The sequence below is a fragment of the Populus alba genome, chromosome 2 (genome assembly GCF_005239225.2).
Source record: "Populus alba chromosome 2, ASM523922v2, whole genome shotgun sequence".
In the NCBI taxonomy this organism is placed as follows: Eukaryota; Viridiplantae; Streptophyta; class Magnoliopsida; order Malpighiales; family Salicaceae; genus Populus; species Populus alba.
The window spans coordinates 5,918,782-5,945,900 of record NC_133285.1 but is presented as its reverse complement, the minus strand read 5'-3'; the positions used below and the strand labels follow the sequence as shown (position 1 = coordinate 5,945,900).

Genomic DNA, 27,119 nt, shown 5'->3' with positions numbered 1-27,119 from the left:
GTCCATTAATAACTTAAACTTAGAACTACTTTCTTTCGCCCCCCCCCCCTCCCCCCATGATAATACACAATTAGCAAATTTGGGGGTGGTTTAATTTTATTGTTTTTTATTTTAACAATATGAAAACTTTGATAAATACAAGGATGGAAAACACATCGATTAGAGCTATCACATTGGAGTCTCAATGAGTCAATGACTTTTTAAAGTTAAATATGCGTGGATCGGAATCCACCAATAAAAAAGGATGGGCCGGAGGATCTCAAATTGAACAGAGCACTGACGACGCAGGCCATAATCGTTCCACTCTAAGATCCAAAATAGTTATGAACGTGCTAAAAGTGGCTTGAATACCAAGCAAAATGAATCAAACTGCCCAACCACTGCTCGCAACCTGGGGCTGTATGTGTGGTGGAGCACATCTTAACCAAAGCTAAGGTTTAAAAATCTTGACAAAAATATATGAGAGGAAGATTCTTCCATTTACCAAGACAGAAGTCCTCACTTCAGAAAAGGAAGAAATTTGTTCACTAAGATATATCTAAAGAAAAGATAGACAAAATTAAAATAAATGAACCAGAAAGACAGAGTGAGGGCTTGCTGCTGGTTGTAGTTATAGACCTAGCCAGCGGCAGCCAGCCTGCGATTTAGTAATTCAGAAGAGGAGAACGGATGCAGAGAGGATAGTTAATCGATCACAGCCTGTTTGTGTATTCTTTCTAGGATAATTTGTGAGAAAAAAAAAAAAAAACCATCAGAGGGGTTCGATAATAGCCGTCAACTAATCAACACCATAAAGCATGTTCTTGGACTTGAAGTATTCGGTAGAGCGCCACTACATATATATATATATCACTTTTTTTGAAAACAGATAATCGTAAAAAATGCTTCGATTCTCCTCCCAAGATTTAGGGCGATGATACGATCTTGCTTCCATATGCTGCATCCAATATTCTCTTAATCTGAAGCAAAATAGCATTGATAACTGAAAGCTTACATGCATATATTATCAGAATTTTCTTCTTGATGTATTATTACAACCAGTCAGGCACAATGACACAGAGGGACAGCATATTGGGGAGGCCTATGAAATCATGTTATATGATTAATATATTATGACACCCCAAGTGCTTTTGAGCAAAAGCATGCCAGCATATCGATTTCACTGTCATCAATAACACCGTTTCCATTGGCGTCTGCTGCCTTTACCCCCATCTTTCCCTTCCAACCTGCAAACCATCCTCCATTACCTCGGACAGCGTCAGCGAGTTCATCCTTGCTTATCTTGCCATCTTTATCAGCATCAAGTGTTTTGACCCAAATCCTGAAACTGCGCCATGGTCATTTCACATTTGCCATCGACATGGCACCGACGATGTTTCGTGATTGTGATTCTAATTGCCATTTTAGAGATAATGATAACTGATGTATAAGTAATGTGCTTATCTTTAGAGATCACAAAACGTTTGTGCATACAGGTCTATGAAAGCTTCTCATTTATACTACCTGATCTCCCTCCCTCCGCTTTTTTTTTTTTTGGCATTTATATATCTGTGTGTATGAGAGTTTTATCAAAAAATCAATTTAACCTAAACTTAAATTTTATGTGAAATTTTAAAATATAATTTATATTAATATTTTTAAAACATCTTTCAAGTGAAAACTTTTTAAACTTGAAATTTATACAGATCCATATTACCATGTGTTTAAATTTTTTATGAAATAATTAAATGAAAATGATGAAATTCGAATTTTATGATCGCTTGATTCATTGTATAATTTTATATTTATTCTTAAATAGTTTAATTATGCTTTCTTATAGAATAAGAATATGGTATTGAAGTGATATGAGCGTGAATTTGAAGAGCTTTATAAAGAAACAAAAATCGAGCACTTTTTTGAGTTTTTACATGACATGACGAGAATAATACTGTTGATTAATTAATTTTATGCGGTAATTTAGAAAAAGAAGAGGTTATTTAGTCCATTGTAAACTTGACATACTTTTAATTAAGTTGCGAGATAAATATCTCCTCCAATTCCCTACTCTCTTCTTAATCACTTCGAGATTATAACCTGATATTCTTTCCCATCCTTAATTTTATACTTCAAGAACAAGAGATGTTTATCCTGTTGGGAATAATTGTCGGAAGTGATTCATGACTCGCTAGACATCTTACTTTATTGATTGGCTTGATTACATAATTAAATATTTTGCTTAATGGTATTCGGTCACCGTTCCCCTGTCTGTCGCAGAACACGCATGTGCAGTGCTCATCTCTTCAGGCCAACATGTTTTTCATGGCTATTATATTGGCACTGCTTTAATTATGAAACTTTTTATAAAGGTATTATAGAGTTAGTCTAACACTAAAACAAAGCTATAAACATGACATATTAGTGTCTTTTAATCCTGAATATTTTTTTAATTATGATCTGTTGGCTTTTTTTTTTGTGTTTATTTTTGTTTTTTATGATTTTTTTCTTTTCTTTTATATATTTTTGTTTTTTACTATCTTCTGGTTAGTCTGTTTTAATATATCAATTTCTTTCAAAAAAAAAAACATGTTCCTATTCAAAAACAATAACAGGTTGACTTCGAGTTAACAGGTTGTTTTTTTTTTTTTTTTTATCAATGGTGGGAGAAATGTTACATATCTGTTATTCGTATTCGTTTTTGAGTAAAGGAGACCTTAGTTGAATAAATTCTGTGCCTGGCGTATTTTCACTTTCAGAATCGTTGGAAATTACTAATTTCAAAAGTGCTACAGTCTTGGGGGACTCGTAAATTACACATTCCTCCCAGGTCTCTTCTCTCAACATGTGGATAGAGTCGAATATTTTTTTATAACATGCACCAGTACGTCTTGGAATCGAAGCCTTGATGATGAAGAATCCCGTGCTTTGCATGGACTGGTCACGAAACACAAATTGATAGAAGGGCATCACAATCTGGTCCTAGTATCTGGTACTACACCTGGTGGATTGAAGTGCCGAGGAAAATAGGACCTATTATATATGTAAAGAAACTTGAGATTCTGATTCTATTAATTAAAAATCTTTAACTATATAGGATGCCATCTTGCCTTTAGAAGTATGTGAAACACGAGCCAAAAGTATATACGAAAATTTACCGTACTATATCAATTAATTCGTTCGAAATTTTAGATAAATCAGTTACCACGATCAAGGATAAAAAAACTTAAAGATATATTTAATAAGTTTATTTAAAATATTTGGGTAATGATGAATTTTAAAAAGGTTATTAACAAGTAATAATTATACATTTATTTAATTAATTTTACATACAAAAAGGGCTGATAAAAAAGATATTTGAAATAAACACAAAGATGGGGAGAAGTTTTATAGGTTATTTATTTTAATTTAATGACCTCTAGTTTAAACAGTGGTAAAACTTGATAAAAAAAAAAATAAAATTATATATATACACACACACGGGAGAAAGTTTTTATTAAAAAGATACTTGTGAAAATAAGCAAATTTAGTGAATTTATGGTATAAGCTGTATTGATAACCAAAAAGTTTGTTTAAAATACCCAAAAAACTATGCCTAATGGAAAAACTAAAAATAAACACAAAGATTTCATCTCCCTTTGTATTTAATGAGGCCGACTGCCATGGGAGAAGGATTAAGTTGTATTCCTCTCATTTTCTTGTATTTCTACTCAAAGCTTCTCTAAAATAAGGGTTTCGAGGGGATATTATAAGGGTGATTAGTAAGAGATAAACACTTTGATACAAGATTTGGAAGGGTTTAACAAGAGGGAAAGTTCGGAGTTAGTGAGAGCAACAAGGAATCTTGGTAAAGGAAGAAAAACTTTGTAAACACTATATCATCTTTATTCATTACATATTACACACAATCTTTAAGGCAACACTCCTTTTATATCTTTCCTAACTTAAGTATTGGAGGGTGTTTTACCCAACACAGAGGACTTGTTTTATAGGAATTCACGGATCTTCAACCAAGCTTCTCTTCACCAGCTCCCAAAGCTCATCAATATGCCATGGAAAAGCCTAGATATCTTTTGAAGTTTGATCTTGATTTAGTCAAACAATGTATAAGAATATAACTCTCATTCTATTGGTTATACATACCAAAAAAAAATCACGTCAAATAGTTAATCCAACAGAAACAACGACATGTGTAGTCGATAATCCCTTAACAAATTAAGCCTTTAATGATGCCTTAGTCAACTCGGTTCTCAAATGTATTTTTTAATTTCTTTCGCTTTAGTTTCTGTGCTAGAAGTAGAGACAGAGTAAGTGTTTGTTTTTGTATTATAATTTATTTTTAAATTGTTTTTTGTTTTGAAAAAGTATTAGATTAGATTTTTTATATGTTTTTAAATGATTTTGATATACTGATATTAAAAATAAAAAAAATATTTTTATATATTTTTAATTAAAAATTATTTAGTTTTGTTTACCACAAGACTATTGAATTGATAATATATAAAAAGATAGTAGTGAAATTATGGATGAGTATTATTTTTTTATTAATATAAAAATTTAAATTACTTGCATATATTATAATTAATTTTATAAATTTTAAAATTAATGATTATATAAATTTTTCGTGCCCTAAGATTTTTCTAAGAATAACATGTGATTTTTATGGATATGGACGAGTAATATTGATTATTAACACGACGACTGATTTTTCTTTTTCATGTACGTTGATGATGATGACACCAAACATTTAATATTTGCAAGTGACTGGAGGAAAGTTGACTATGGTCTTTGGGGTCTGATACATCTATAGATTATTTTTAACTTTTGGTGGGCAATTTTTTTCTTTCATTTTTTATGAGGCAATTTTTTCCACCCTCCAATAATTTTAACTTTTGGTGGGCAATATCAGATTTTTATTATGTCAGCATTAGTTTATAAAATCTTATTCACTAGATTGATCTCTATGATCTATTTATTGGAAAATTAGTTTAATTTGTTTTTATATTGTATATCTAGTTTGAATATGTTTAAATAAGTTAAGTTTAATTATGATAAATTATTATTTTTCATTCTATCCGAGGTAACCAAGGCATTATTAAAGGCTGAATTTATTAAGAGATAAAATAAATTTAACACAATAAAATAAATTATTGTTTCTTTTTCAAAAATATTTTTTTAATAAATTAGGTGGGTATGAGTTCCCAAGGTATTTGAATAATTTTGTATGGAAATTGGTGTTGGAAAGATCGATGTATTAAAGAATGATCTAAAATATAAGAATAGATATTGAAAAAAATTGTTTACTTGAAACTGAAGTGCAAGATGGTTTTAAACCTGGAAATTTACTCATTAAGCATTCATGCTTAGAAACACAAGATGAAAACAAAAACACAGATTCGACGAGGCATATATATTCATAACCTAATATATTAGCACAAGCAACTTTCCATTGGAATTTGAACATTACAAAGAAGGAGGTCATCTCTTCTTAATTTCCTGTAATTAACCTGGAATTAAGATGATGCAGGCAAACTATACGAGCGATGGCATGCAGTACAGTGGTATAACCTTCATTTTAGGTGCTTTGAATCTTGAGGTTTAACAGTATACCCAAGTTTATAAGCGTAGTTGACAAGATCATCGAGCTCAACCATGTCGATTTGTCCATCTTTGTCACCATCGGCATGGCTGAGCCCACGGGCAGCTCTGTAACGAGCGGAAAATGCCCCCAGTTCGTCGAAGGCTTGCCTGAGCTCTTTCCTGCTGAGATGATTGTCGTGATTGTTGTCATGTTTCAAGAAAAAACTCTTTAACTGCTCTTTGGTTAGGCAATTATTACCTTCCTCGCCCTTTGGATTGTTGACTGCAAAGCCCATGTTCTTGAAAGGGATCAGGTAGCGGATTAATTTTAGTTGGTGTTTATGAGATATTGTTTCCCTGCTGCTTTTCAGAAGCGTAGAAGGAAGGTTTATATACATCTCCTCCTAACAGTCTCCGTTCGCATCTATAATATTCTTATCCCAACTTATCTCCTTTCATCTTTCGTGGATTATATCCATAGATTCGGTCGGTTTACTGTCACAGTCACATCATATTATTAGCATATATTCCCCGTGGTCAATCAATCAGCTCCTCACACATTTGATTGATTTTATTTATTAATAAAAATTATTTATCTTTAATATTTATTAGATATTCAATTAATAAATCTAGAGTGAATATACAATTTTTAGGACTAAAATGCTTTTTAAAAAATAATAAAATTATTATAATTTATAAGATTCTTGTTGCATCAAAGCGTTTTTTCTTAAAATGTTCCTCGTCAATACTCTATTAAAACTGAAAATTAATTAAAGTTGTTAGGACTGATAAATATTATATTTTTTTTTATGAAAAAAAACAATTATTCTTATAAGATGAGGCATGATAAATACTTATAACTAATATGTAGGTGTTTGTCAGATGACATGTACACTAAATTGATTTACATAAGAATTTCATATGAAAAGATCACTTGTGTTTATAGAAAAACTCATGTATCGATTGTATAAGTGATCTTTAGACTTGAAATCACAAAGTTATCTTAAATAGATAGTGTTATGTTTTTAATCTTACTACATGTTGTCCTAATCAAAGGGTAAACAAATGGGCATATATTGGGTATAACATGAATTATATGAAGGTATTTAAGTAATTAAGAGATTATTCATCACCCTAAGTGAATTACAAAATTATTTCATCTATTTTCAAATAGTATTGATTGTAAATCCTTACACAAAATGGAATAAGATTTTAAAAAGAGTTTCATATCTTATTAAAAAAATCAATGACTATGGTGTTGAGAACAAACATGATTTGATAGAGTAAACATATTTTATGTCATAATATCAAAAATCAAGATAGTGTTAATGAATGGATAATAATTACACTGAGAAATTAGTTAGTAAAATATTAAGTCAAACCACTTATGACTTTCATAATATTTAGGGAATCATGACAGGTTGTTAAATATTGTATTTAATCTTCAAATATAAATCAATCAATTTTTGAATTGATATTATATTAATATATTTAATCTTTTTAATTTAGAATTATTATTTTTATTTGGGCCAATTTATTAGAAAATTCAATGGGTCACACAAAAAATAACTATTCATCATAATTAAAATGAGATGATTAATCAAGTGTGACTTAATTATAAATAAATTTTAGAAATTAAGGATTAAACTATAATTTACATAGGGAATTATAATTTTAGACCTAGAAAAATCAAGTAGGGACTTGATTAAATAAATTTCTAAAATTATCCTCAAATAATATATGTGATATTATTTAGGGTGTGGTGCAAATTGATATTTTATCATTTATAGAATTTTCAAGTTTCTCTATAAATAAAATGTTATGCCTCTTGTTTTTGTACAACAAGTAGTACACAATACAAAAACTATCTATGTTACAGAACACTTGAAAAACACAAAAGAAAAGAGTTAGCACTCAAATGTATAGTAATCTCTCTCTCCTAAAAGGGTTTAAGAAATTTCTCACTAATGGTTCATGTGAATTATCGTTAGAGGCCGAACATTTGGACAGCCTGTGGTTTGCGACAACTCAGCTTTGAAACAATTATTCAAAGCCAAAAAGATCATACAATCTTCAAGTAATCTTCATATAAATCATACACAATCTTAGATCTGTCTAACGGGATCTTGAGACTCCCATTTACTTTTTTTAAATTTACCATTTCACTGCGTATATGTATTTTGCGAAACCCAACACAAATGTCACTGCTAGAAAATTAGCAAATACAAACGGAAACACCGACCAAATGTTTCATTTGGTAAATTGCAGTGAATTTTACCATTATATTCCCTCGCTATATCCATTAGTAAATACTAATAAAAATATTTCATCGGTATATACCGAAAGAATTACAGTGGAAAAGAAAGGAATTAAAACAACACCAAAAAATACGATGACGTGTCATTTATATCGATAGAATTATTGATGGTATTAATATTGTCGGTAAAATTCATCCGTATATTCGTTAGTAAACTATTCACTTCTCCCCGACACTATTCATTATGTCAATTACAAATGATATCATCGACAAATTAATTTCTTCGGTGTTTTTTAGAGAGCTCTAGAATTATTCATTTGTCAAATACACTATTAATTATTGTTATTTTATAGACAAAATCATCGACCAATTGAAAAGTTTTCGATGATATTTGAGGGGTTTCTGAAAAAAAAATATTAAATTAAAAATTTTAATTAAATATTATAAAAAGAATCACCAAAAAGAATTGTTAAAAATATTAATAATTAATTATTTATAAGTAAAATTATAGGTAAAATTCCTCAATAAAAAAAAATTAAAATCCCTCATTTTATAATAAGCACGTCTCTTTTTCTTTCCTTTCTTTTTTTTTTTTATGTAAAAAAATACAACGTCCCGTTCTTTCTCTCTCTTCTCTTCACTTAAGTGACAATGACTACATTATTCTTCGAAATCTTTCGTTTGAAAGTTCATCGATCATACCTATTGTTGCATTGGCTTTGAATAAAAAGTTATTGATGTGACTTTTTTGTACAAGCATGGTTAGGCCGGGTGGTGAAAATGAATTTGGAGAAGCATTTCGCGGAGAGTGATTACATTTTCTCACTGAAATTTTCATGAGAAGTTTAGTTTTTTCTTTTGAAAAAAAAGGGGAACTGAAAGAAACAAGCAGCTTCAATTTGGTAATAGTGGCATTGAAAAAATTGTGGTCAAGTCATGTAACAGTTTTGAGTAATGTGTAGCTTAAGGTTTAAAAAAATATATTTGGAATTATGATAATGACTTTTTTTAAAGATAGGGTCGGATTTAGGTAGCTTGAGTAGTGAAAATGGCAACTTGGGAGCATCTTGGGGAGGTGGCAGATGGGGTCCAGCTGACGGGCCCTGATGCAGTGCGGTTAATAGCCATCTTAGGTAATTTAATGATTTTATCCAGGTTTCATGAGTTTTCACGAGTTCATTTAATTTTTATTTTATTTTTTTAATTATTATTTTTTAATTTTATCATTTAATATTAAATTAATTGGGAATTAAGTTTTATAATTTATTTTAATTTACTTTTCATGAGAATATTATAATCTCGCGACCTCAATCATGGATTTAACAGGTTAACCTGAATTGATGTAAGTCGAATAAATATATTGTTGTTTTAATATATTTTTTTTTAAAAAAATTGAGTTAAAATATATTTTTAACAATCATCCATATTATTTTTAAATACACCAAGTTAATTAGATCATATTAAATCATTTTCACACAGTTTTTTTTTCTTACTAGAAAATACAATACAATTCATAAATATTTTTTAAAAAAAATTAAAAAAAAAAATCATTAAACCCGTAGCATAGCACTAGCGAATCATCTAATTGATTAGTAGAATTTGAAATTTAACGAAAACTCACATTCTAGGTGATGTTGAGCTTGTATTGTTCCCGAGGTGCCCTTCCAATTTCTAGCCAAATGCCTTCTGAAATTTGTTCTGATTTTTTCAGATTTCTTATTCTTTATTTGATAGCATATTTTGATGAAGAATTGAATACGACATATAGATATAATTTCAAAGCTGTTAAATATTTGATAGCATAATGATGGAGTGTTTTTACAACATAATAAATAAATATTCTTAATAGTCTGTAAATTGAAAATCATAAGTCCTTCAAGTTACTTAGAAAAGGCTGAAAGGTAAAATTTGTGATTCGAAATTGTACTGGACTTCCTTGTGGCAAAAAGGAAAAAGGCCGGGCTCGGCTTCTAAATAAGTTATGGGCAGTACCATTTCGGGCTAGGCCCAAAAATATTACCATTTCGTATAGTGTGACTCGCTCACTCTCTAGGCCGCAATCTACAATTACATTCCGCGATTTCTCAGGAGACCCAAAAATCAAACTCTCTTCGATTCACTGCTGTCTATTCATTTTCAGGGGGGAAAAATGGAACCCTCTGGACCCTCAAACCCTCTCTTATCTCTCTCAACGTTCATCCACCATCACTGCCTCCGTCTCGGTGCCGAATTCTCCTCTCGTATCAGCGATACCACTCGATTTCTATCCGGCAACCTCCCTCCACCTAGGCGGCTCCGCCTGGCGCCATCGCCACCTTTCGCTTCTGTATCGCAGCCAAAACAGACAGCTGCAACCGCCAATCTCAGCTCGGACCACGTCGCGAAAACTCTGGCGGGCACGGCCGTGTACACAGTGAGCAATTCCAACAACGAGTTCGTGCTCATCTCGGATCCTAATGGAGCTAAGTCCATTGGTTTGCTTTGCTTTCGGCAAGAAGACGCTGAAGCATTTCTTGCTCAGGTACAGTATTTCAATTCAGTTACACGTTACATACATATGCTTATATTGTCTATGTTCTGTGGTGAGAGTTCCCCCCCCCCCCTGATTTTGAAGTTCAGGTTAGGCTTCGGAGAAGGGAGTTGCGAAGCCAAGCTAAGGTTGTGCCCATCACACTCGACCAGGTAATAATGTCTACCTTTAATCAATGGATTTTGATTTGTGTATAATTTTTAACTCTTGTAAAACTGGGGAAAATTGACTAATTAATTCAAATTCAAATTCAAATTCTTCCTGCAGTTAGTTAAGTAGAAGCTATTGCATGGTCTTGGATATTGAGTTTGTTCAGGCTTACTCTAGAGTGCTAAATCAGATAATTTGGTTGATACTGTATTTGTATTTTCCTTTCTAAATCTTGTAGGTGTACATGCTGAAGGTTGAAGGAATTGCATTTCGTTTTTTACCTGATCCGGTTCAAATAAAGAATGCACTAGAGGTCAGTTCTGCTGAGTCATTAAACATATTGCTTTTTGACATGGAATAAAAAACAATAAAAATGGAAAGTTAAAATGGCTTTTAGCCATGTAATGCTGCAAAGGCCATTTTCTTCTTCTTTTGGAATGAAAGCATTGACGGGGTATCTCTATTTGTACAGAATGAGTAATCATTTCATATGAACTTTCAGTTTTTGGTGTCATACTATAACATTGTTGAAGTTGCATGTTCAAGTGATATTTGAGTTCATTATCCTTTGATAAATCTTGTAAGTTCTGATGGGTCTTGGATGATAATGTTAATGTCCTTTTGTGTTCTTAATCTTATGGGTTTCTTAAGTCAAAGAGAAGAGGAAGTGTTGTTTGTCATTTAGAATAAGTATGGATGGTGTTTACTTTTCATGTGGGTTTTGGGCTTTTAGGAGGGGGAAGCTTTAATCAGCAGGGTAGCAATTCAAAATTTCAATCACATTGTCTTAACATGGAAAGCTGCATATTGATATGATTGTACAAGCTGAACTGCTTTAGACTAATATTCAATGATAGTCTTTCATGTTTATTAGCTCAAAGCTGTTGATATCAGGAGTGGCTTTGATGGAGTTCCTGTTTTCCAGGTATGCTATGTGATTAGTTGTACGTATAGGCTATCTTTGTTTCTCTGAAATTAGAAGCATGTCTAAGCTGGCCTATCGATGTGATCAATTTGTCAAATACCTATGACTTTCAATGCATCAGATGGTTGGCTAATATGTTCACATGTTTGCAAATGGATACAATACTAGGTTTGACTTAACCTTTGCTCTGTGAAATTAGTTAGAAGGGATGGCTATGGGGGACCATGGAGATGGAGGATGCACCCTCCACCTCCATCTCCATGGAGGCTTCCTAACTTCCATACCTGCCTCCATTGGAGGCAGACTCCAATGGAGGTCCACGTGATATTTTTGTGGCCAATTTCCATTAATTACATACTACATAGGCCATGAAAAAAAATAAACAATGTGCATTTAAAAAACACAAGTTAATCAAGGTAATTTTAGGGGGAAAAAAATAAACAAATTTATCGTGTGTTTGCATTGAAAAATCTGTACCCAAATAAGTTGGGCATTTTACCCATCTCCACCTGCGCCTCCACCTTCATAGAGGCAAAAGTACCTCCGTACCCACCTCCATTCGGGTAAATGCTGGGAAGACCTCCATGAAGACAGGTACAATTAGTTCAGTAATCCTTGCCATTTAAGTGGAAGACATGAAGTGTCGGGACCTCTTTTAGGGAACAGTAGTTTGATTTTATTGAGTGTTTGATTGGTTCCATTTGCTCAATTGTTTTTTTTCTACATTGATTATAGAATCTTTTCGAGATGTCAGAAAAGTTACCTCTTGGATAACTATCAAATAAATAAATAATTTTGTAACTTGTATCTTACATGAATTGACTTTCTACACTATGTTATTTACTGCCAACATAATTATGGAGATCATTCTTTCCCTGATGTTTCTGTATTTAACCTTCCATGTAATTCATTTAGTGAAATATATGCAAACAATTTCAAATATGTTAGTCATCTGGTTCAAACATTTACTATAGATTGTTATTTAGTTGGGAAGTAAAGATACATAAATCATCAAATGGTGCCCAAGCAAAAAATGTTGTAGCATATCATCTGCCTTGATTTGAGTACAGGGACCACAACTAAGAGAATAAACTTGCAAAGGAATATTGTGCCAACTGTTTTCTCATGAACTCTGTGTCTTCAGTCAGACCTTCTGGTTGTGAAGAAGAAAAACAAGAGATATTGCCCAATATATTTTCAAAAGGTATGTTTGATCCGTCGAACTCCCTAGGGATGTCATTATAGGATTTTGATCGTACAACTTTTGTAAAATTGAGGTGCGAGTACATGGATGACCGGCTATCTACCTCTTGCTATGCAGGAAGATATAGAAAAAGAATTGTCGAAGGTCTCAAAGGCATCAAGGGGCCCCAGTCTTTCTCAACATATTATGGTATGACAAATTTTTTACCTTGTGCTTTTCTTTTTGTAGACATAAAATTTTCTAAAGCATATATTCATACCAAAGAAGTATTGTAGCTGATATTCACTTGGCACATTTACCACGGTCTGGTTTGCTGTTTGAACAGGTGGGAAGTTTAGAGGATGTTCTTAAAAAAATGGAGGTATGCATTTAAATTTTGCATGAAGTATGACGGCAAGAAATAGGAATTCAATGTTGTTCTCTTTGATCTGCTACAGATTAGTGAGAAAAAATCTGGCTGGGAAGATCTGATTTTCATCCCACCTGGTAAAAGCCATTCTCAACACATTCATGAGATAACTAAGGTATGATGCATTGCATTCATTGTTCTGGCTGACTGTAAGAAGGGATGAGCTAGCAGCAGGGATTTTGCGTCTTCTATCTCATGATTATATTTATGAAGCGGGTTGGCAATTATGACTATTCATTTCTTTTCCCTCACTGTCCGTTTTATTTTTGCATGAAACAAGTAGATATGAAGTTTCACCATGTAAAATTGTTTTTCATAGATTTGGTCTAGAGTAGCTTGAGATGAAAGAAGGGATACATTTCACTTTGATAAAAGAAAAAAATGAACGAATGGACAAAGTGACGTTCAATTCAGTAAAAGAGGTGAGTAAAATGTTGACACTGGATTCTCAACTTGGAGGAACTCACCGAGGTGCCTGTATAGCTCAATGGTTTTGATAATTGAAAATTATCAGTAGACTATTATTTAATTTTTTTTTTATGAGATGGCGATGGTTCCAAATATCTCTTCAGCTGTTTCGTTTTGATTACTGTATGGAATTTTATTAGCAAACCTGCAGGATCTTGATGCCTCTTTGTGCCATTTTATTACACTCTTAAGAACTCACAGATGAGACAGAAGGCAGTATTTCCAGATTGACAATGTATTTTGGTGACGAGGTGTTAGTTGTTGTATACGTGGAAAATCGTATGGTGCTTAAGACAACTGTAGTATAAGACAGAGATGGTCTAATAGTTTAAAATTGTTGACGTGGCGAAATTGTGAACGATTTTATTACATACCCTCCCGTTAAATTCGTTTTTTAAAAATGAATTTAACCATACTATTTTTTAATAATTTTTTACTGTTCTCAATAATAATTTTGAACAAATCTAATTTTGTTGTGGACCTAATATTTTTAGGTCCACACTTCCAGATGGTCTAATTGTCTAAAATGGCTGACATGGCGAAATCGTGATGGTTAAACATAATATGAAAACATTTTAATGAGTTGTGGAATGCCGATATCTGACGTAAGCCTTTTCTCCCATAATCATTTGGATTTGAACAGACGGACGACATCTTAATACAGAAATAAAATTGATATGGGACAAGAAACAAGCGACATTATATTGCATATAGGAAGTAGACAGGGCAACCAAAGAGTTACGGGTGGTCGCCTGCCTGTGATTTGTGCATATGACAGCAATCTCTCTCGATTGGAGGATTATATTTTCAGGGGGAAATGCCGCAGTAGTTTTACGATTATATTCTCAACAGGAGAAAACCCGGAAATTAATTAGAGAGTCGATATTAAGACAGTGGGTATTTTTAGGTTTAAAGTTAAGAAGTAAAAAGGTAGGATTCACATATTGGTAGACAGATATAGATGAACATTGTAGACTCCCTTAATTAGTGGTGTAAACTGATTTTTAAAACAAAAGGTAGGCAAAGGGAAGGATTGGATTTGGAGGACCACGGCTGTCTTTTGGAGCAGATGCAGGCCACTGTTGGAGGTGTGTCAGGTGAGATGATTCGGTGAAACAGGGAGGTGATTGGTGTTTCTATGGGCCGGAGATGGCAAAGATGGAACAGAAAGTCTCATTGCCTACTGGGTCTTGCAAACTCGCTTCGCCTTTGTGGACAAAAGGTATGGTTGGTTCCAAAAATAATCATAGTATCAAGTGATCTTCTTTTCACTTCGTAAAAGAAAAATTATAAAAATTTAATGGTTACAAAACGCGTCAGGTAGGGGTCGAACCTACGACTTTCTGCTTAGGAAACAGACGCTCTATCCACTGAGCTACAGACGCTACGACATTCCTTATTGTTTTTTTATTAGTAATTATTGTATCACGAAAATAGCTACCGAGCGTGACCTTGTATTCTTCTCCTAGACAATCCCATCTCCGAACCCAAACGTAACGCTCTCGCTGCATATAAATAACTCCACAGGAAAATAAAAAAAAAAAGATTAAGAGATCAAAATTAAAAAAAAAAACCCAAACTAAAAAAAAAAAAATATTATGAATTATTATTGTAATCGATAAAATTAGATGTGGTTGAATAATATTTTTAAAAATTAAGAGATAAATATAAATAAAAATATTTGATTTTGCTATACAAGTCATGTACACAATTATGTTTCATAACTTTATTTTTTAGAATATAATTTTTATTTAATCAAATAGTAATAAAAACAAGCATAGGCATGAAAGAAATTGAATAAAATTAAAGAAAGAAAAATATATTATGTAAAGTTGCATATATTAAAAAAATATTATAATTTTATATGAATCAAATAAAAAATAAACAATATTTAACAAAAAATCTAATTGAAAAATTAAAAGATAAATATGGCTGTAAATATCTTATGAAACATGGATTATAGGCTCAAATTATATTTAATAACATTATTTGTTGAACCAATGATTTATTAAATAAAATGATAATAAGAAAACACATAAGAAAGCATCTGAATAAAAATTAAAAATAAAATAAAATATAAGTATAGCTACCAAGAAAGAACATCTCCTATCATAAAAAAAATAATTAAATCTTATTTGTAAATTAGGTTAAAATCAAATCATATTGTATTTAAAGAAATAAAAAAAATGGTTAAAAACTATTAAAATTAAAAAAAAAAATAAAAGATTAAATTATAAGAAGAAGAAAAAAAAAACATAGGCATGTATACTTGGCGTGGGTGGCTTAGGCGGCTGGTGTTAAAAAAAGCGCAGGCACTTATTAATGGGTGGAGGACAAGTTCTTTTGAAGAAAAACAATTTACACGTTGTTTTATTTAGACGTGGATGCGTCACTTGCTTCTCCAGAAAAATTAACTGCTGTGATGCTCGAAAAAATCAGGGAAGATGGTTTTGTACCTAGAAGCAACCCATTTTTTCAACTCATTCTTTTATCCAAGGCTGCCGTAAAACTCTGGACATTTTCATCACCTTGACCCCAAGTAACCCAAAAATCCACCCAAAATCAATATGTGAGACAGCTAGCCTTCCTGTCCCCACAATAGAACTTCGAGCAAGGAACCTTGCAAAAAGGTCATGGTCAACAAAAAAAAAAAACAAAACGTGATACGGGTATTCCGGTCTTTTGACAACAACAGGAGCGTTCCTGTCTCCCAATAAAGCGATCCAGACTGTTACTGCGATTATTAACGGTATTTCTTTTCCTTGGAAATTAATTACGGAATAGAAAATCAAGTACACAAATAAATAGGAGGGGGAAATCGCGGCCAGTTGCTGAACCAAAAACTGAGTTGAGTTGAGTTGAGTTGCGTTGTTATAAGCCGTGTTTAGTTTTATACATGTTTTTAAAACTTTTTAATTTTTCTGTTTTAAATTAAAATTTTTAATTATTTTGACATGCTGTAAAAGAATAAATTATAAAAAATAAAAAAAATATTATTTATTTTTAAATAAAAAATACTTAAAAAAAATAACTTTTTTATCAAATATTCAAACACTCTATTAGTTAAAAACAACTTTTGATTTCTATTTTTTAAGAAAAAACTATTTTCTCAGAGTCTCTCTCACTATAGAAGAAGAAAAAAAAATGTTCAAATAAAAAGCCACCACTAGCTCCATAAATAAATAAAACGAAAAAAAAAGACTAAAAAAAGAAGAAGAAAAAAAATCTAATCTTGACCTGACTTGAGGGGGAGACAGATGGATCTAGTCTGGGAAACGAAGGAGGCTCCAGTTCACGCACGTGTATCCTCTCCGTTTTTTTCTCTTTTATTTCTATTTTTGGTTCCATTTCTATTTTTCGCTCACGTGAGTAACAAACTCTTTTCAATTATTACTCGACCCACGGATGGTTATGACCAGGTATGTTTTTTCTTCCTCTGTTTTCTTTTTCTTGTCTACTTTTTTTCTTTTTCTTTTTTATATTGAACCAGTTACCAAATCCAAAATCGGCTTGAAATTTTATTATTCGATTGCTATCTCAGTTTCTCATTTTTATTTAGTTTCTTTTCCTATGTTGACTTCGTTGAGTAAGTTTTTGTTCTTGTTTTGTTTTTGGAAATCATTTAATGAAGCTCGGTTTGATGATTTCACATTAAATTTCTCGAATCTAACTGAGCTTTCAATGATATTGCATAATCTTAACCAGTAGTTTAGTTAGTTTTAAGGTTGCTGTTACAGTTCTATTAATTATTTTACTCTCTTCAGAGCAATTTTCAGCAACCAAATGAAGAATTCGCAGAATTATTGGTCTAAATTGTTTACTTGAAACTCGGAGATTAATTAAATCCTTGCTTGAGGATATTAGCCTGATTTCTGGCTAGAAGATTATATCTCTGCTAGGAGAAAAAAAAAATCATAGAGCTTTTTGCATTTTGAATCTGGTCTTGCATTTTGTTTTCAATTCTAAAATGGTATGTATTTTTGCTGCTGAATTTGTTGGAGATATTTGGTGCTGGTGTTTGGCTAATTAATTTCTTCTTTTTTTCATTTCAGGTACCGTTCTGGCTCTGATTGCTAATTTTTTCTCTGATGGAGGATGTGAAAATTACTGAAGTTATGTCTCCTCTGGAACCTTCTTCATCATCCCAAGATAATGGTCCTTCTCATGGTGAAGCTTCATCAAGCCATGCGACAAATGCAAATGTAGAACTTGATCAAGTTGCCATGGAAGACGATTCAGTTGATAAAACAGAGATAAACCACCAAGGTGCATTGAAGGATGATTCCAAATCAGAAGCAACACAAAATGTGCTGAATGTACAGGATGAATCTCGAGAGAAAACTGCAGGCGTCAAAATTTCCTCGAATGGTCCACAAGATCAAGAGAAAACCGAAGACATACATAATTCCTCAGATGGACAGAAATCTCAAAGAAAAACTGAACCCGTACCTAATTCTTCTGGTGTACGGCAACCTCAAGATCCTATCAGCAGTCCTCATGTCCATGTTGATGATGGTATACCTGCTACTTCCTCTCATATTGAACGAGCACAATCCGAGGAGCATGCTTTGCCCCATGTAAAGGTTAGAGTGCAGCAAGATGAGCTTGCTTCTCCTCATGCAAAGGTTGCCAGTCCTGATTTCAGGACACCGAACTCTTCTGATTCTCCTCGACTTTTTAAGCAGAGTGACATGAACGGAGGTCTAATTGATACGGCAGCACCTTTTGAATCTGTTAAAGAAGTTGTTTCCAAGTTTGGAGGAATTGTTGATTGGAAAGCCCATAGAATCCAGACTGTAGAGGTACAATCAATCTGCCATTGTCATTGATGTCACACACCCTGTTGCATTTTCTTGATGATAATTACTTTTCAGCACTATTCGATCAAGCACTTGCCAATACTTTTGATAAAGAGACGGGCAACAATATTTCTTGTTTCCCTATCTTCTTGTGGATTTTGCAGCAAAGAAAATCTCTGTGTCTGTGTTTAATAGAAATCTACGTTGTAAATGGCATATCGGAAACAAGAATGTGCTGTTGAATTGGTGTGTGTTGAAGCCTATGGGAATTCCGGTTGCACCAGTAGTTTAGGAAAGGTTGGATATCTATTCGATGGTTTATTTATTTATTTTCATAAGAGGTTGTCATTTGAGGAGGCTTGAGATGAATGTACCCTTGAGTCTGTGATGAAAGCTTTAGTATGATGTAGGAAGCCACTTCGCATCATTTTGATACAGCAATAGAAGAGAGTAGAGGATTTGGGTTTAGACATTCAATGTTGTTAGTTTTGACTAAAAACATCAGCATATTCTAATGTATGATCGATCACTTACGCTGCTTTTGGTGACGCTCCACAAGGAAAATCCAAAATGTTTTCTTATCAAAGTAGTGAATGCATCATCACTTCAGCAAAGACTACCCTTTTGCTTCCAAAAAATGATGTCAAGAGTTGCTGCTGCAAACTGCTTCTTTGCTCATTTTATTTTCAAAAATATTTTCATATTTGACTGTTTCTTGGAAATGAAAGTGGAAATCAAGATATTTATGCAAAAGGGAATCTTATCTAACTGTGCATTTTTTGCCTGTGTAAGAATTGGAAGCTTCTCTTCTTGGATTAAGTGCTGGCCTAGTGATTTGAGTTCTTTTTTATTTGCTTCCAATCATTGCATCCGTTTGATGGCTGTGCTCCGCCAGAAAACATTTTTTCCATCTGGATAATTATTAACTTGTAGGCCTTCTCTCTAACTTTGTAGAGACGCAAACTTGTAGACCAAGAACTAGAGACGGTACAAGTGGAGATGCCTGAGTACAAGAAACGGTCAGAGGCTGCTGAAGAGGAAAAAATACGAGTTCTTAAGGAGCTGGACAGCGCTAAGAGACTTGTTGAAGAGCTAAAGCTCAATCTGGAGAGGGCACAGACTGAAGAGCATCAGGCAAAACAAGATTCTGAGCTTGCCAAGCTCAGGGTGGAAGAAATGGAACAGGGGATTGCTGATGAAGCTAGTGTTGCAGCCAAGGCACAGCTTGAGGTTGCTAAAGCCAGGTATTCAGCTGCGGTGTCAGAACTAAAGACTGTTAATGATGAGTTGGAAGCACTGCACAAGGAATATTGCTTCTTTGGTCAGTGAGAAAAGATGAAGCTGTTAAAAAAAGCTGAAGATGCTGTTTCTTCATCCAAGGAAGTTGAGAAGACTGTAGAGGAACTTACAATCGAGCTGATTGCTACCAAGGAATCCTTAGAGTCTGCGCATGCTGCTCATATGGAAGCAGAGGAGCAAAGAATAGGAGCAACCATGGCCAAGGAGCAAGATTCTCTTCATTGGGAGAAGGAGTTAAAGCAAGCAGAAGAGGAGCTCCAAAGACTTAACCAACAAATTCTTTCAGCAAAGGATCTCAAATCAAAACTAAACACTGCTTCAGCTTTGCTAGTTGATTTGAAAGCTGAACTAGCAGCTTATATGGAATCTAAAACAAAGGAGGGAACTGAAGGAAAACCAAAAGCTGAGCAACAGGAACCAGAGAAAACAACTCACACCGACATACAAGCAGCAGTTGCTTCAGCAAAGAAGGAACTGGAAGAAGTAAAACTCAACATTGAGAAAGCAACTGCAGAAGTAAATAGCTTGAAGGTGGCTGCCATATCGTTACAAACAGAGCTGGAAAAAGAAAAATCATTGTTTTCTGCAATTAAGCAGAGAGAAGGAATGGCTGCAGTAACAGTTGCTGCTCTTCAGGCTGAGCTGGACAAGACTAGGTCAGAAATAGCCCTGGTTCAGATGGAAGAGAAAGAAGCCAGAGAAAAGACAGTTGAGATTCCCAAGCAACTGCAACTAGCAGCGGAAGCAGCCGATGAGGCCAAGTCACTCGCTCAAATGGCTCATGAAGAGCTAGGCAAAGCGAAGGAAGAAGCAGAACAAGCAAAAGCTGGTGCAAGTACGATGGAGAGTAGATTACTTGCAGCTCAAAAGGAAATAGAAGCTGCCAGAGCCTCTGAAAAATTGGCTTTAGCAGCGATCAAAGCTTTGGAAGAGAGTGAATCAGCTCAAAGCACCAATAATGTGGATTTACCTACCAGTGTAACACTCTCTCTAGAAGAGTACTATGAGCTCAGCAAGCGTTCCCATGAAGCAGAGGAGCAGGCCAACCTGAGGGTAGCAACTGCCATTTCTCAGATCGAAGTAGCCAAGGAATCAGAGTCAAGAACCGCCGAGAAATTGGAACGAGTGAATCAAGAGATGACTGCAAGAAAGGAAGCTCTGAAAATTGCATTGGATAAGGCTGAGCAGGCGAAGGAAGGGAAGTTGGGTGTAGAACAGGAGTTGAGAAAGTGGAGGGCTGAGAATGAGCAACGACGTAGGGCTAGTAATTCTGGTCTGGGAGCTGCAAACCCCAATAAAAGCCCAAGGGAAAGCTTCGAGGTCAGGAAAGAATCAAAGAGTGTTGATCGTGTACTGGATGCCGCCGTGGATTATGTTTCAAATCCAAAATCAAATGTACCTGGAAGTAACGCTGGAACCGATTCCTCTCCAGAAGTAAAGGCTCCAAGGAAGAAGAAGAAATCGCTGTTCCCGCGATTTTTATTGTTTTTCGCGAGGAAAAAGTCACATCCTTCCAAGACAGGATAACTTCGAGGCACTGTCCTTCTTGTCATGATTTACCTCTCTTTACTGGGTATTTTTTTTCACATTGATAGGAAAAGATGAGAGTTCTTGGTAAAATGTAAATGTTTGTGAATCTTGCATTACAAGTTCATTGGTTTATATTTTTGTCTCATTGATTCATGATATACATGTAGGCTTTTGGACTTTCGACCATCGAATCGAATCATTGTAAAGGTGTGAGATTGGTTTAATCAAAGAATTTTGTCAATTTGTAAGTTTGGTGATAAACAAGATTGGATTTCCCCCTGTGGGTATCAAATTGCATGCTGGTTATCGCTGCCGGACATTAGCAGCAGCATCTTTCAATTTCTTATTAATATGTTAAAAACAAAACAAACTCTTCTGCTTGACGACATTAGCTCAGTGGGTAAAGCGGAGGACGGTGGTGCGTTGACGAAATCCTTACGTTGCTGTTCGAATCCCGGCGGGTCGGAAATGTTCTGGTTTTTCTTTTCCTTATCTGTATTAGTTGACGACATCAATCGCCAAATTCAGTACCTGTACTTTCTGTAGGGAAAAAAATAAAAACAAAATTGAGTTCCTAGATTTTAAATTTTTGCATTTGAGTTCTTGCACATCTAAATGGTAAGATACACTGCATATTGACAATAATTGTGTGGATAAAATTAATGAACCGTAATTTAACTAATATTAATATCCTCCTTTTAAAAAACATTTTCTTAAATCTTTTTTTATAATAAAAAAAAAAGATATAATTATGTGGATAAAAGTCAAATAAAAATACATGGAGATAATCAAGTAATTTGGTATCAATGAATATATGTGTGTGTGTGTGTTATTTTTTATTGGCTTAAGTTCATTTGATGAATTAATTTAACTGTTATTTATACCGTTTCTTTTGAAATAATAAACTCTAACCAATAGTTAAAATAATACTTTTTGGAGTTTTTACATCAAACTTAAACAAAAAAACAAAAGATTACAACATCTCATATATAATATTTATACTTATAACAAAACTAGTAAATAACATCACAAAATTCTAATATTATAGGTAATATAATTTATACATTTGATTGTTTATATTTACAATCACTCAATGACTTATTTCAGCACTAGTTTTAACCCGAGACGGGTTTTGTGTAACACAAATCTGTGAAAAGAATTCCCGCAACTCCAGCCATAGCAAAGCGAGTGAGCAGGGACCCACTCTGCCTGCACACACCACTTTCCGGATCATCATCTCCAAGGCCAAGTGGGTCAAAGTCAAACCCAAAATCTCCAGCCAAACTAAACCTAGAGAAACACAGCAAGATAAGCAAAACATAAACAACAAACAGAAATTTTCAAGTTCAGGTCGAGAATTAGACAGAGCACGGTGAGCGGCTCACGTTCCATCAAGATATGGTGGAGGATCAAGCCCAGGAAGCCATGTGGGTCGCTGTAGGGCATGAACCACAATTGGTTTGCAAGGAGTGCTTCCTGGTTTGGCAGGCAAAACACATCTGCTGCACCATATAATGACTTATTTATGTTCTTAGGCAAGGAGCATAACGAAGAAGAAAAACATGGCTGAATAAGGAAAGCTCCACCCGTTGCAACAGCCATTTTTTCTTCTCTCCCTCTCTCTATACACGCGGGTGGTAACCGAAGGCATCCATCATAGCTACGTATACAACTACCATCCAAAATAAGAACTCATCCATACGAAGACAAATGACAGATCTCGCTTTCCTTTTCTTGTCCGGAACCCCCCTAAAAAAACCACCTTTCCAATTTCACAAACCCTAAAATCATCAAATTTTGGCCCTCATGAAGACTTTAAAACTGCTGAAATGTCTCCGGCAAAAAGAGGAAAGTAACTTCTTTCCAACATGACATCACGTCAGAGCTTGGAAAGCTAGGAATGAGTGAATTGCATATGAAAAGAGGCTCAATTTAGGTAGATATTTGAAGTCTGCGTTGGGAGAAATGCATGACATTATGCCAAAGCCTGGAAAACTGGTAGAGAATTAGAGTTTTTGTTGGGAGAAATGCATGTAAATATAATTGATTTCTAGAGAGAACATTGTTTAAGCGGGAGGGATAGTGGAGAGGAGGAAATTGATATAGATATTGATGAACTTAATGATGACACCTTGTTCACATTATGAAAGCTCTGAATATTTGCAAGAAAATGAAAAAATCAAATCATCATCCAAAAACACTAAAAAAAAAAAATTCAAATAAAAAAAATTAAAAAATCACAAAACTCTATTTCATCTGGAAAAACAAGCAGCAGAGAGTTAACCAAAATTCTCCTAGTGCATTAACTGTGTGTGACAACAATTGTCTATCTTTAGTCAGAGTTGTTAAACGAATTTCGGAAAACTTGTGAAAGAGAGGAATCTTACATTAGAAACTTTTGTTCAGTTGATTCTGGTGGGCTGCGTGTTTAGGAAATGACTTGGCCAATGGGGATATTGACATTGGTTGTAATGGCCCTTCTATCTTAAGTTATCAACATGCTGATCTTGCCTGGGAACAGAATGGAATGGTCGGGTGGGGGAATCCGAAAAGGTAATTTGGGAATTTAGGGTTAGCGTTAGGATTTATAAATTAAGGATGACAGTTTATGGATGTTTGTGTTATATTATATAATTTTTTTTAAAAAAATATAAGAGTAAATTTATTTTTTCATTCAAATTTATAATTTTAAGGATGACAGTTTATGGATGTTTGTGTTATCTAAGCTCATCTTGTTCTTCTGCCTGTGATTTGATGGATGAATCACAAGTGAATGCTGAAGCATTGCATACACGTCTATGTACTACTCCTGCCTCGTATAACTGTGAAAACAGAAGAAATGAAGCAGAGACACCTTAAGATCATGCAAAAATTAATTCTTCGTTGTCCACAACGAATTATTCTTTAAGTAGTCTGATACATATGTAGCTACGGTATCCTGGTATTTACTTTTTTACCCACACACAATAATCTGTTCCAGATGCAGCAACCTGGAAGTTTGAGGGAATAAGGTTTCCAAGATCCATCTTAGGTCCAATCTTCATGATCACGTTACCATCGATTGCTGCCACGTACAGATCAGCATCAGAGGCTAAAATATTCACAGTGCTTGTAGAACCAATCCCAGAAGTTTTCCTAATTGTTGCCAATTTGCCAATTTGTTCCTTCAGGCCCCAGTCAAAAAAGTGATCATAAAACTGCAAAACATAGAAAGCTTCTGTAGTTAGGAATATTATATGTGAGTTTCCTACTATATTAAACAGCGAAAAGAGAAGAAGAGTTTACAACAAATGGCAGATGGCGTTGCTAAAGAGCATGATAGTTGTATTATTGCATGGACAAACAAATTGAAAAAAGGGAGATGAAGTTACAATGGATGGGGTCCCAGGATGGGTGAGAATGTAGGCATATCCCTGCATGACTTTATCTGATGGAAATGGCCAGAGCTTTTGAGTGGACCCGGTGTCATGATTGTCAATGAAAGTCACAGCATTTTGTGGCAACAGGCCAATCAATCCTGGAGGCTTTCCATTTGAGTCCTTCAACCTCCATAACTCTCCTTGCACGGCGGCTTGAAGTATCCCTTTTGTTGTAAAATCAAAAGCTGTGACAGCACCACCAGCTGCTTGAATCCAATCTTTTAGTCCACCACGGTGCGCATCCTGGTTATGGTCAGGCTTTCCATCCTGGCCATAAGCAAGAGAGTCCCATTTTTTTCACCAACTGCAAAATCTGGTGAAGTATTTTCCATATATATTTTTGGTAATACTAGGAGCATAGCCCTTAACAAAGTCGAATCGCCATCCATCAAATCCTATTTCAGACTTTAACCAGTTCATCCAATCTGATAGCTCCTTCTGAACTCTAGGATTGAGGTGGTCAATATCAGGGGCACCTCCGAAGTCACCTCCTGTATCGGGATTTCCTTTGCCATCAGAATAGGCCGTGTCATCACTGCAAATGAGGGACGGCCCCCAGTCAAGGCGATCATCAGAAGTTCCACCTTCAAAAAGGCACCATATTCCTCTCCCATCTTGCTTCTCAGCAGTTCTATGGTTTATGACAATGTCTGCCAGGCATTTAATTCCCTTCTGATGGAAAGCCCCAATTAGTGATTTCAATTCATCCTGAGATCCATATTTTGATGCACTCAGATCATATAGCCTGCCTGGCATATATCCTACAAGAAATTTAAGTAGAGGGTATATTATTGTCTTCTGAAAAGGAATTCTAAGATCAAATAAAGATTACCAAATGGTCACTTTCTGTCAGGTTTTTTTTGTTTTTAAACATAACTCGGATGTTCTTCGTTATTAATTGTAAATCATATGCTTCTTCAAATTAAATGCAATAACTAAAAATATTCCTCTTGCCATCGACGTTACTACTCAGGTAAGTAAATAGCATCAGAGACAAAATTTCTACCTTGTAACAGAGAACACATGAGAACCAATTAATAAAGAAATGATACTTAAAATGAACAATTATTCATAAAGTACCTTGCGGTGCAACTGACTGAGAGGCTGGAGGAAGCCAGACATGAGTAATTCCAGCATTAGCCAAATCAGGAACTAAGTTCTTTAGTGAGTTGTACCATCCTCCTGCCTGATTACATGACTCCCAGTTGAACCCCTGTCACACGATCACCAAAACCCATGAACAATTAAATTTACATGTACAAAATCGATTAGGTTTTGAGAGGGATACGATTGGGTGTTCATGCCTTACCTGAAACAACAAAGCAGAAGAAGTGAGCAAAGGGAAAACTGAGAGGAAGAGAGAGAAGAAGCAGAAAGTGAGAAACCTCATTCTCTTTGTTATGTTCTAGGGTGATGGATTGTGATGCTGTCTCTTTTAATAGGTCTCATTGGCGTGTTGGTGCTGTAAGAATCCAAAAGGGAAACCAAGTTGTCCATGATAACTCATGAAAGTCATAGACAAGCAATACTAGAAGTCGTTGCTAATTGATGGCCTAATTGATGTTGACTAAAGTGGACGACTCTAGAGATGACAGAATTTTTTCTTTGTTGGATTCGAACGTTGTTTGATGTTAGGCACTCGGACTCCTAAACTAGCCAGCCCAGCGTCCCGCATAACAGAAGCAACGTTGGATAATCCACGAAACAGCTGAGTTTAATTGATGCGATAGATTTAAACGAAGGAGGGATCATGAGTTGTTGAAGGGCAAAGACATGAATTCTAAGGTGTTTGCGCATATGGAAACTAAAAACAGCGTAGGCCATAACTGAAATAGTAACGTAGAAGAAGAGATGAAGGGGCGAGAGAGCTGAAAAGACAGAAAAAGCTCATCTTTTTTATAGGTATCATCACTGCACTAGCCGGCTTGTGCTCGAGCGCGTTCACAGATGAATGAGAGTTCATGTGTATTCATTGCTGGTTTCAATTTTTCCAACCCCGTATTCTTCTCTCTCTCTTAAATTAGCTAGCTACCTGTGGTCGTCTTTAGAGAAGGTATTAATCATGGTTTAGATAGTTTAACACGTGATTTGTTCGAATCAGTGTTTTGTGGATCATATGCATTTGATATTGTTTCTGTATCTCTTACACAATATATGAATTTACTGTCAGTAATAGGAACGTAAAAGAGTGGTTTAAACGGATCGGTTTTTTTTATTTTTTAAAATTAAATTTTAATAACAACATATCAAAATAACTTCAAAATATAACAAAAAATTAATTAAAAAACACGGTTTGACGATTTTTATAATTTGAAATGGTAATGCCAGTTATCGAAAATGAAATGTGAACGGGTTGGGATGGGATGTATGTGGATGCGATTGCTTCTGTAAATGTTCCTTTGACGTAAGAGAAACGGCGGATTTCAAGTGTAAAAAGAGTTTAAAGCCGGCAACACGCCCTCATTGTCGATGGAAGACAGGAGGACAGGAAAAGACCTGTCTTTTACGTTCCTCTTACTAACCATGTACTAAAAGACAGGCTTTTCACACCCAAAACACTAATCGACTGAGCTTCT

At 34.4% G+C, this 27,119-nt stretch overlaps 1 protein-coding gene, 1 long non-coding RNA gene, 1 other non-coding gene and 2 pseudogenes across 4 annotated transcripts in view; 2 read left to right on the top strand and 3 right to left on the bottom strand.

Moving 5' to 3' along the window:
- Window positions 1–570: 570 nt before the first annotated feature.
- The window catches only part of LOC118062619 (uncharacterized), a 74,418-nt gene continuing 47,869 nt past the window's right edge, over window positions 571–27,119 (bottom strand). The window contains exon 3 of the long non-coding RNA XR_012169087.1: window positions 571–618. This is a non-coding gene — a long non-coding RNA (uncharacterized lncRNA). The remainder of the gene's footprint in view (window positions 619–27,119) is intronic.
- On the top strand, window positions 9,881–13,589 carry LOC118028941 (protein TIC 22, chloroplastic). 2 transcript variants are annotated; one of them, XM_073407331.1, is made up of 8 exons: window positions 9,881–10,331; window positions 10,430–10,492; window positions 10,729–10,803; window positions 11,348–11,415; window positions 12,564–12,619; window positions 12,737–12,808; window positions 12,945–12,980; window positions 13,057–13,589. In XM_073407331.1, exons 1-7 carry the CDS (start codon window positions 9,960–9,962, stop codon window positions 12,968–12,970), a joined length of 732 nt encoding a protein of 243 aa, XP_073263432.1. In that variant the 5' UTR covers window positions 9,881–9,959; the 3' UTR covers window positions 12,971–12,980; window positions 13,057–13,589. The 2 variants fall into 2 exon arrangements, with proteins under 2 accessions (XP_073263432.1, XP_034888586.1); XM_035032695.2 differs by having other exon boundaries at window positions 9,883–10,331; window positions 11,365–11,415; window positions 12,560–12,619.
- On the bottom strand, window positions 14,809–14,881 carry TRNAR-CCU (transfer RNA arginine (anticodon CCU)). Its single transcript has one exon. It is a non-coding gene; the product is annotated as a tRNA-Arg (tRNA).
- Window positions 16,929–21,372, top strand: LOC118028907 (protein WEAK CHLOROPLAST MOVEMENT UNDER BLUE LIGHT 1-like; annotated as a pseudogene).
- Window positions 23,986–26,010, bottom strand: LOC118028925 (alpha-amylase-like; annotated as a pseudogene).

What these genes read in the sequence shown, in the direction of transcription:
- LOC118028941 (XM_035032695.2), top strand. Translation starts at nt 9,960, where the DNA reads ATGGAACCCTCTGGACCCTCAAACCCTCTCTTATCTCTCTCAACGTTC. An exon ending in AAATAAAGAATGCACTAGAG is followed by an intron (nt 10,804 to 11,364) that starts GTCAGTTCTGCT and finishes CATGTTTATTAG; the next exon opens with CTCAAAGCTGTTGATATCAG. An exon ending in GCCCAATATATTTTCAAAAG is followed by an intron (nt 12,620 to 12,736) that starts GTATGTTTGATC and finishes CTTGCTATGCAG; the next exon opens with GAAGATATAGAAAAAGAATT.